The sequence below is a fragment of the Acipenser ruthenus genome, chromosome 26 (genome assembly GCF_902713425.1).
Source record: "Acipenser ruthenus chromosome 26, fAciRut3.2 maternal haplotype, whole genome shotgun sequence".
In the NCBI taxonomy this organism is placed as follows: domain Eukaryota; kingdom Metazoa; phylum Chordata; class Actinopteri; order Acipenseriformes; family Acipenseridae; genus Acipenser; species Acipenser ruthenus.
Genome location: NC_081214.1, coordinates 18,943,967 through 18,955,533, shown reverse-complemented (window position 1 = coordinate 18,955,533; position 11,567 = coordinate 18,943,967). Strand labels below are relative to the sequence as shown.

The 11,567-nt window shown below is 37.8% G+C and overlaps 1 protein-coding gene across 1 annotated transcript; it reads right to left on the bottom strand.

Moving 5' to 3' along the window:
- Positions 1-2,261: 2,261 nt before the first annotated feature.
- Positions 2,262-8,619, bottom strand: LOC117963468 (protocadherin-20-like). Its single transcript, XM_059001430.1, has 2 exons — positions 8,500-8,619; positions 2,262-5,716 (listed from the first exon to the last, which is right to left on the bottom strand). The coding sequence occupies exons 1-2, from the start codon at positions 8,545-8,547 to the stop codon at positions 3,152-3,154; spliced, it is 2,613 nt and encodes an 870-aa protein (XP_058857413.1). The 5' UTR covers positions 8,548-8,619; the 3' UTR covers positions 2,262-3,151.
- Between the last annotated feature and the right edge of the window lie 2,948 nt (positions 8,620-11,567).

Below are 11,567 nucleotides of genomic sequence, written 5' to 3'. Positions count from 1 at the left end.
AACATCGTTAAATTCATTTTATTTACAACAGCTTAATTAAAGTTTTTGTTAAAACATGCATGTCGTTAGTGTCAGTTGGGGGAGGCTGTTCAATACTTTGTCGCTGACTAGCACAAAACATATTCTGTGAAATAACCTAAACATAAACTAAATGGGGGGTGGGGGGCTGTTAAATTATACTAAACATGTTTGTCATATACTCTTAAGCCCTGCATGCACGAGGAAACATGTTTCTTCAAAAATTGTCAGGAACGTTTTTCAATCAGCATGTGATCATTCCTGCTGCCCCAAAAATGGAGGAAAGCCTTTTTTTACACTGAGTGGTGTTGCACGTCTCATTGCACGAACTCTTTGTAAAATAAGGGGAAAGCACTGGAACAGAGTCGTGTGGACAAGGGAGTGGATCCTGAATCATGAGGAGAGAGGAGCGGACTGTGAACTTTGAAATGAGCTACGCTTAAGTTGTCATAGTTTTGTTTGTATGGATCCAGACGCTTGAGGAAGGCTTTTCAGGACGACGAATGACCCAGAATGACACTACAATGCGTCAGCGTACATATCAGTAAAACCACTGATTGCAACAGGATTCCAAACCATCTTCTGTAGAAGTCACCAATTTCCATAGTCATATGATCGATGACATGCTCACAGAGTCTCTCCTGATTGTCTAAAGGCAAACTGTTTGTCAAAGTAGATTAAAATAGGAAATGGATGCTATGGGGGTACCAATTACTTGTGCCATTGTAGCTGTTCTACCATTGCCCATTATTGCCAACCCACTACATCGCCCAGATCATTTGGTGAGGGGTTTTGAAAATGTGTGTGTGTTCACATCAATGAATAAATTTTGACACCAGGTAAAATTGTTTGGTAGTGTTACTGTCTAGTTATAAGGAACATGTATTTACAATAGTGGGGTTCTTTCAAGGGTGAGTGATTTGGATGTAAATGGAACTGCATTCTGCTTTCACAAAAATATGCTTATGTAACAGAACACCTGAACACTTTATTCAATATGCAATCCACCCACAGGAGCACCCACCTAAACACACAATACGTTATACAATAACATAACTGCAGTGAAATCCACAATGATGCTTAATGAATACATTGCATGTTAAAACAGAGAACTCAGTCTAGAAACAATTATAAAGACCTTCAGCTGTGCTTACAATTTCCTAAAACGACTGTAACATTATTTTAGACTGGACAGTTTTCAAAGATTGTGGATGAGGGTATTATAATTTCCTAGCAAAACGAATACAGTCATGACAGAGTCCTATACATTAATGATACTGTATATGCATGTGATGACACGGTTTGTATTTTTGTACCTGCCCTCAGGTATAGTTTATGGCCATAACAATGGCATAAAAAAGATGACTAACAACATTCTCACAAGACCATAAGTCCATACATTACACTGTTGAATATATCTAAAGAGCCACTTATCCTATTGTGATGTTCATTAAGTTGTTGAGAGTATCAGTGGGGGACATGTGCATGTGCACTGGATGATCTACTTTTTCGTGTTACTGGTAGCTCTAATTGTGAGTGCAGCGGTGGCTGGGAATGTACAGTACAATACAGTATGTCACATACCTGGGTTACTTTTCATCTTTTTATTTTGCAGAATTGAAGCTAGTTGTGCTTACTATGATGCATATAGGAACATTGGGTCAAGTGGGATATATTACCTGTAACACACTACTATCCAGCCTACCTACAGTAAATAATGCACAATCAACACTCATTGAAACCATGCGATTGCCATTCACTTCAATCATGTTTTCAGAACGTGATGATCATGCATTGTTTAGTGTAAATAGAGTATTATAGGGCCTTATTCTCAGCTTTACTCTATTAGTTTTATTCTTTTTAAACTCCTGAACATTTTACAAACCTAGAACCAAATAAACACAGTGATTATATGAGGTCTGTTTAGCATTCTCTAGTTGTAGCGTTCGAATTTGGTTTTGTTACTACAAGGTGTTTTTATCCTTTCAAAGAATAGGAGTTATACTTTGTGGATAGACCCCACTTCCTCATCCTTGCGTGTGGCATTACACCCCTTAGATCCAACTTGCCTGACGTATGTCAGAGTTTCGTTTGGAAGTAGCTATGAAATAATACCCCAAATACAAAATCCCAAATTGGTAGTGTCATGGCAGGTGTTTTTCCAAGTTTACTGACAGTGTCTGAAAGGGCATTTTATTTTTAGATCAAAATATAAAAGCAGATTCAATTGAGTAATACCAACACATGTAAAAAGGCTTTTATTTGGACAAAGTAATAATTTACCATTTCTTTTTTTACAAAAATCATATTGAAAATACCCGCTGCCAAGATGTTATCAATGCAACACACTATCTGAAAACAAAATCTCCTTCTTAAAAACTTTGCTTCCAGACCCTGAAGAGATAATCAAATACATATTAGTGCTGCAGTGGTAGCAGGAACAGGATAGTGGGAGGAAGCTTGTGTCTCAAAGGCTTAAATGAATCTAAACCAACTGGGTGGTCAACAATGCATTCTTTCTGTTGAAGTCCAGCGCACTGAAGGCTAAAATATAGACAGTCCTGGGGAGTCACACTTCATGTGTAACGCATTACTGTAATCCGATTACATTTTTCAGGAACTTGTAAACTATGCCTGGGATGTAACCATTTCTAAGTGTAACAATTTTTGTTTTCAAAGTAATAAGTTACTGTAACTACATTAGTTACAATGTTGTTCAAGTATTGGTAACTTGTAACAGATTACCCTTTAAAAGTAACTTTCCCAACACTACATACATATATACATGTATAGTGCTTAAAATAGGCTGGTAATTACGCAGTACCGCCACTTCTATATTCCAAAGATTTCCCAAGTGTACATGATTCTAATCTGCTGATGAGACTGCGTGCCATTCTCGTAGCCGTGAAGATTTTCCACCTGAGCCCCTGTGGAAGTTATTTTGACTGGAGCTGTCTAATTTCAGTTTTAAACTTGCGAGTTACATATTTTGGTTAAAATGTTGCAAACTCATTCATAAATGCCATTTAATTCATGTATAAAACATTTAAAAAATACTGTGAACAAAAAAAAATCTTATGTACAACATACAGTGTTTGTCCAGTTCAGGGTATGGCTTATTTGAGGTATTCTGTTATTGTACATCAACCCAGTCTCTAGTGTCATAGTTTTGGTTCAGTTTTAAAGGGATTTCAGCATCCTCATGAGCAGGCCTATTCATATTCCTCAAGTTGCTCACTGTTGCTTTTCGAAACATATATATACCTGCTGCGAAAAATATAAGGGAAGCTGTCATCATTGCCAGACCAACAATAAACGTTAATGGCAAGCACAGGATTTCAGAAAACTCACGTCCGCATAAGTTTTGCATTTCTAGAGGCTGTTCTTGAAAAAAACCTTCAGGCACTGTATTCAAAACACAAGGGCTTAAAGTTTCATTCACAAAAAGATTAATCCAAATGGTGGATTGTAGAGGTTTGGGTAATCCACCGTCACTTACTTGAATAAATAAGTGGTGCATGCCGTAATGATTAGTCAGAAGCTTTTCCTGAAGGGTTATGTTGCCCGTCAAGGAATCGATCTTAAAGGGACTGGGGCCAGGAGCTTCTTTTCCAATGATCTTGTAGCTGATAACTGAATTCATCCCGGCATCCATATCAATAGCATAAATCTCAGCAACTGTTGCCCCCTGAGCTGTGCTTCCAGGAACTGGCAGGCAGGAGAAGTTGTTCTTGGGCAGGAGAACCTTGGGAGGGTTGTCGTTGATATCTAAAACAAAGATGGTCACTTTGGCAGTGGTCGATAAGGCTGGATTCCCACTGTCTATAGCCATAATCCAAATTTCATGTATGTCTGCTGTCTCTCTGTCTATATCAGAAGAGCAACGCAGTGTCCCTCTAGCATTGTCCATCACAAATGGTACAGTGCTGTTTAGGATGGAAACCATCACTTTACCGTTGGGCCCCGTGTCTGCATCCGTCACATTAATAATTGCCACCTCCCCGAGGCGGGGGAAGTTCTCTGGAATGAAGAAGGTAAACTCGTTGGTAATGAAAAGTGGTCTGTTATCGTTTTGGTCCAGCACTCGGATCAGGACAGTGGTTACGGTTTCTAAAGATGGAGTACCCTGATCAGCAGCAACCACTGTGAAATTGTAAAGATCCTGTTGTTCCCGGTCTAGTACTGAAGACACTGTGAGCTCACCTGTTGATGTGTTAATCGCAAACATGGGTGGTGCATCTGGGCCTAGACTGTAAACCACCTTTCCGTTTTGGTCACTATCTGCATCTATTGCAGTTAGTCTGATCAAAGGAGTGTCTAGCCCATTGTTTTCTTCAATGGAAGCTTCAACGGATCTTTGGGAGAACCTTGGAGCATTATCATTCACATCATTTACTCTGATTCGGATGAACCTTTTGTGGAAAACGCTCTTTTGGTTGGCATCTCGTGCAACAATAAAAACATTGTATTGTTTATCAAGTTCAAAGTCGAGTGGCTTTGATGTCAGCAGTAAATATTTCCCATGGTGTGGTTTTAAAATGAAAGGGACATCTCCTTCGATGTTAAGTGAGCCTTTAATATTATGTGGGTCAATTACATCCAAAAGGGCTATTGCTGTGTTCACAGGTACATTCTCCTTCAACACAACATCATCATTATCCAGACTTGCGATGTAGCTGATGTCTATCACTGGTTGTTGATTTGTATCCTGACTTAAATAAACTATTACAACTGCTATTGCTGGAGGGCAGGGGGCACTGTTTGCGAACACACTTAGTTTGTGTTCAGGAGGTGTCTCCGTCTCTACAACCCCTGAGAAAGTGATAATGCCAGAAGATGGGTCCAAACTGAACAATTCCCTGGATGCAGCAGAAACTCGAGGGCTGTAGGAATAAATAATGTCAGCGTTAGAGCCGAGATCTGCATCAGTTGCGTGAACCTGTGCCACTATGCTATCTGCGGCTGCATTTTCAGGAATAGTGACCAGGATGGGTTCTGCTGAAGTGAACACTGGACAGTTATCATTGGCGTCTTCTACCTGGACATTCAAGGCAGCAGTTCCAGATAAAGATGGATGCCCTCCATCAGTAGCAATGAGTTTCATTTGGTGAACATCCAGAGATTCCCGGTCCAGTGGCTTCTCAATGATGACAGAAAGTGACTCCCCCTCTAGTGCTATACTGAAAAACCCATCACTGTTTTCAAGCAGGTAAGTGAGCATGCTGTTAGTCCCGGTGTCTTTATCAAGGGCCAAATGGTCAATTCCAATTGTCGTTCCCACTGGGGTGTTCTCGGATATTGACAGGGAAATATTGTTCTCCAGAAAGTAGGGTGCATTGTCATTAATGTCTTCTATGTCTATGTTGACTTTAATCATTTTAAAATATTTATCAGGCATAACAATAGCATTTAATTGCAGCACACAGTCACCCAAGTGGTCGGGTGGACACAGGATTTCTCTGTCAAGTTTGTGTTTGGTTGTGTACAGGAACCCAGTTATCTCATCCAGGGTGACGTATAGATTGTTCTCCAAGAACTTGTAAGTTAACGTGTCTCCATCGGATACCAGAGGGAAGAGATGCTGCTGAATGTTCCCAATAGAAACACCGGCATCTTCTTCCTCTTTGACACTGAATGTAACTTCAGATACTGACTCACTGGAGACCATGTGGGCCAGCAGGAGCATGCCAATACAGTTCTGAAAAAACAAATGGGAAGAATGGTTACATTTCTGAAGCAGTCCATACAGTCATCAAGCTGTATTTCTATTTTTAACCTAAATAGGTCCCCTAAATCGATTTTCAACCGGAAACTGGAAAAAACACCTTTTTTTTTTTTCTTTTTTTTTAACCCAAACAATGTATACTGCTGATTATACCTGTAGTAATAACAATATACCACTATAACGATCTGTGTACCTTCTGGTCCATTATAATAATGAATTGTGTAAGTATATGCATGACATCTTCACCCGTGCAATGGGTAAGATCTCTCAAGTGACCTCTTGTGTTAGAAATGCTCAAATACGTAGAACAATAGGTATTCAAATGTATGGTAAATGTCTGAATAATATTGGGTGTTTATTGTATGTTAAACGGATGAATTCAGATTTTCTTCAGTTAACTGTTGGACAAAAGACTAATTGCCTGGAATTTCTTTCCAAATTTTCTTTTTTTTTTTTTGTACTCGTACTTGTACTTGTTTACCAGCTGTAGCTCCAATGCTGAAAGTGATTTTCCTGAAAATAAATGATACTTTAATAAACATCAAGAAACAAATCTAATGTGTTCATAAACAGGTCAATAGACACCTACATGTACAGCTATGGCCAAAAGTTTAGCATCACCATATAGAATTAACACATTTCTGCTGAATAATGTTACGTTAACATACAGAATTACATACCACTTTGTAGTTTTACATACACTTTACACAAAACTGACAAAAAAAACAAAACAATCAAACAAAGTACTTACAGGATACCAGTGACTGGAGAATCTGTTTGAACAGCTGTTCTAAAATTGTTAATAAGAACTTACTGAAAGGGCTGTTAAATAAAATTCACTCAAACACACCTGTCATGACACTGTCAGTATGGTATAGGGCCAAATGGCAAACAAATGAATCGGTCATGTGTAGACAACCTGTTTACAAAAAAACATGCCACAAGTATTTTTATAACCCCCTGTAGTTTTTAAGAATTGTGATAACATTCATCACTCGTGAACTGTGTTGCCATTTTGAGACAAGCTAACAAGTTCAAAGTCTATAGCCTTCTGCTTAATAACCACATGGTTATGGGCAGAGTTCACATACTGTGATAATGGGTAATATATTTAAAAAGTAGGAGCAGCACCTCCTGTAACAGCAGTTCTGGGTAGGTTACTTTTCTTTGAAAAGAAATCATCAAAAAACAGCAAACTGGTGGCCAGATATGCGAAACCCTGCACTATTATTATTTATTTCTTAGCAGATGCCCTTATCCAGGGCAACTTACAATTGTTACAAGACATCAAATTATTTCATATTTATACAGTTGGGTTTTTACTGGAGCAATCTAGGTAAAGTACCTTGCTCAAGGGTACAACAGCAGTGTCCCCCACTGGGGATTGAACCCACAACCCTCTGGTCAAAAGTCCAGAGCCCTAACCGCTACTCCACACTGCTGCCCTGATGCATGATTATTGCACATTGAGTCAAGGACCATGTGGCCTCAATATAGCGCTCTGAATAATTTCTAACTTCCAAGTACACCCGGTATAACAGAGTGTAACCATTAACCTGCCCCCTTCAACATTCTGCACTAGTGAAGGTGAAAAAAATACAACATGTTTTTCACACCTTAGAGAACATTAACAGAAAACCTGTTTGGGGTACATTTTGGTCAATTTGCATAGGTATTTTTTCTTTTCCTGCTTGCACTGCCAAAAAATGGAAAGTCATGCAGTGGTTGAGTAACATGTTAGCTACTGTTGATTAGAATTGCAATGAGTATAGTGACATGCAATGAATGCTATTGACACTCCGCTTATCTTTAAAATTACAAAAATGAAATGGCATAGTATGCATTCAAATAGGGTTAAATGTTATAAGTTATAGCCGATTTCCCTTGTAAAGGAAGGAATCAATCAGAGCCATTCATTTAAATAAGCAAGGCATTTCCTTATCACCTTTATTATTCCATTGTTCCTTATTTAGGAGAATTGATTGGTTATGAAAAGCAAGCTTTACATACACTGATCTTGTACCATTATGTATTTTTTTCTCTTTACAATAGCATTTGACTTAGAAGTAGATGTGTTGTAATAATATAAAAGATTAAATACCAGTTATTCTTGTATCTTTCACTAATTAAAGCGGGAACAGCATGTCGACCTTCGTAAGTTAACCCTTGTCTTTAAAGGTCTTAAATGGCACAGAACCACAGTTGTGTCAAAATAGAAAACACTTCTGAGCAGTATGAATGAACTAAATAGAAAAAAAAAACCTCAACTCCTAGAAGTTTTGGTTTACAAAATTAGGGGAAACTTTTTTCAACAAATCTTATATACAGTAGTGAAATACAAAGTTTTCAAAAAATCCAGTGCTCCCTCTATAGTCTTCAATTTTATTATTCACTTATTTAATTAATTCATGGTTAGGCCATGTTGAGAATAAATAGTTTTGTGTACTAATTTAGTGTTTTTCATAGCAAAATAAAGAAGGATGTACTTTATATATAAAACTAATATCTCCTCTCTCAGATATCCCCTCCCCAATTTAAACAAACATTTTCAATAAAAAATTACTTTAGTATCTATTATCATCAAAAATCAAACACAAGCTTTAATTAATATTCAATATTGCATGCAAAATTATATCATGTTGACATTCTAATTGCAGAAATGACAAAATCTTGTCATTAATGTGTCATGAAAAAAAACAATTACCATAATATACATTAATCATGAAGTTATTTGAGCTATCAGTGTTATTACTGACCTGAAGTATTCTAGCCCAGTCCATTTTAAAATGTTTTCTATAATCCATTCCTGAATCATGTGTGTTCCCTTCTAACTCATTCACCTGGCACTGAACTTCTATGAGGAAAATCTGATTGAATGGAATGCTTTCCTTGGAAGAGGTGTGGCTTTCTCCCCGGAGTACCCCCAGCCCCACCCCCCCCCCCCCCCCCTCCCTTCCTCCATCCCCTCCCTTCAGAGCAATAGGCTTTCCTGAAACTCAGGATGGTGCAGAACTTAAGGAACAAACCCAAAACAATTTTGAAGACCTATAGCTAACCATTCTCCAGAATAAATATTCTCAACCGAACTTCTCTGATGGAATTAGCTATATCCCCAGGACAATTTAAACAGCTTGCAGACCTGTCATGTGTAATCAGTGCAGTTGTTTGTAATTTTCTATTGAGCTCCTGTCTATTTGAGGCTGCAGGTAGTGTGAGGAGTAGGAAATACTCCCCAGGCAGTGAAACACGTATGGAGATCTGTCTTTTCAGAAATAATCCTGTATTTTCTGAGTAATTATCTTTACAAAATGTTAAGTTATTAGGTATTAAATGGAATACAAAACAAAACAATGTGGTCCCTCAGTTTCCCTTGTTCACACAATTATTTAGTATCAGTCAATCAATAACAAGCCGACAGTGTTATTTAATGCAGAACCTGCCTGACCAACCCCATCCAATTATTTAAAAAACAAAACAAAACAAAAAAAAAACGCTGTTCCTAAGATTGTATGACAGATAGCACAGAAAAAAATATTTCCTCATTGTTGTTTCTTTAAAGGTTTTAAGATTAATTTTCACCCCTTTTTAGCTTCAGTGCCCTTTATACATTATGCAGTTATTCTTTCATTTACAATATTTGTTCTTACCGTATTTACTGCTGCTACCCCATATTTAAATGTGTGGCAAACAAAAACTCTGGTAAAGTGTCTCGCGAAGAAAATTCAACTGCCTAATGAAAGGGGTCAGTTCTGAAACAAATACAAACTGGGGAATTGATTTTTCAGTCCATTCTGGTGCAGGACTTTTTTCCACCAGGCACTTTAATTTAATAATCTTCTGCAGGAATGAATTGGAAGATCCCTGGCCTATGCACATAGTTAACAGGGTATAAATAATTTGAATTGTTCCTTGACACAAAGGAATCGTCAAAATCTCACCGGTTCCAGCTATCTCCTGGAGAAATCTTTGAAATCTTCCAGTACATTTATGAAAATACCAGTGTAACTGATAATTCCCTATAAAATCATGTGCTTAATTCTCTGATTATAGGCTACTACTGACATCAGTACAATGTCAGTGGATCTGATGTCAGTGGAGTGGGAATTTTCCAAATCTTTTTAAATATCTGCAGGTTTCAAAGCGCTTTGATGGTTTCAAGTAGGCAATGCAGTGAAGGCTTGTTTGTTAAAAAAATCTCCTCTTGATTTACCGCTCTGTTAGAGGCTGAAAGGAAGAACTTCAGAACTCTGAAATTCTGGGCCTTCCTCCAATCTGCAAGACCATGGTAAACGAGACAAAGACACGGAAGACAGAGAGAAAGAAAACAACGACAATGGCACGGCACAGGCAGCAGCATGCAACTTTTGGTTAATATGTGTCTTTCATATTTTGGGCCATATTCATAGTGCTAAGTTTGCTAAGTAAAACTAAGAGGCATGTAGGAGGTCTGAGGCATTTTATTTGAAGCTTCATAACATCAGCTTTAGAAAAAAATAACTGCAGGTAAATGTACTGTGAGTTATCACAAAATAATGGTTGTGTCACCCTGGCTCTCCCTGAAAAGAAGTAACTCAACCGGTTTCATGCCGATTCGTTTTCTTGAACAAAAGTTATTGTATTTCTTTCTCTTATTGTATTACTTGTATTGTAACACTTGAAATGTATTTGCTTACGATTGTAAGTCGCCCTGGATAAGGGCGTCTGCTAAGAAATAAATAATAATAATAATAATAATAATAATAATAATAATAATAATAATAATAATAATAATAACTGCTTAAGTGTTATTTGAGAACCAGGGTTTATGCAATCCATTATTTATTGTATGGCTTATTAGTAATTGCTTCATTTGTTTAATTATTTTTTAATCTTACGTTGCACTGGTTTAAGTGTTTATGACATCTAGCCCACTGCAGAGACATTGGAAGAGACTCCAGCCAAATTAGTCTTACAAAGGCATGTGTAAAGACTGGAGATACATACAGTATAGTATAGATACTGGTGCTCTGTATCAGTGTTTCTCAATGTGGTCCATGAGAGCCTCCTTGCCATGAAGTGGCAAGGAAGCAATTTACTTGCCTTTTCTGAAAGGAATACTGTAAACATAAAACCACCACACCACACACACGCACACACACACACACACACACACACACACACGCACGCACACACACGCACACACAAATACAGTGTGCATTAACATTAGCATGTTTAATAAAGTGTGTGTCAGATTACATTACAGAAAAAAAACACCCTTCTCAGACCTGCTCACAGAGAAACTCCCAAAGGAAAAATATATAGGAGATGATTAAACCAAATATCCATGGTGGCTGAAACAGCAAGTAGGTCAGTAACACCCACCCACCCACCAGGGCTGTACATTCAAAAGTGACCTACATATATACACAGTACGTACAGAGTAGTATAGAAGATATATACACAGTACATACAGAGTAGTATAGAAGATATATACACAGTACGTACAGAGTAGTATAGAATACGAAATAGCAATGTGTAAGAGTGACATACAGGTAAATGGACGCAGGGAAGGACAGAAATCTGATATTTTCAGTACCTTATCTTAATACAGTACCTATTTTCATGACAATTGGATATAAAGGAAAAACCACCACCAACAATAATAACAAATGCTTCAGAGATGTTAACCCTTAAGAGAAAAGGGAAGGGCTTTTATGCCCCTTGTCATGACAAGTCATTGTATACATTTATACAATAGCTGAATTGACGCAGCATTCGTGACATAATGCTAAACAGAAACACAGCAGTGGAACGATAAGCCGAAAATGATACCTTTGTTGCTGGT

What these genes read in the sequence shown, in the direction of transcription:
- LOC117963468 (XM_059001430.1), bottom strand. Translation starts at nt 8,547, where the DNA reads ATGGATTATAGAAAACATTTTAAAATGGACTGGGCTAGAATACTTCAG. An exon ending in ACTGGGCTAGAATACTTCAG is followed by an intron (nt 5,717 to 8,499) that starts GTCAGTAATAAC and finishes TTGTTTTTTCAG; the next exon opens with AACTGTATTGGCATGCTCCT.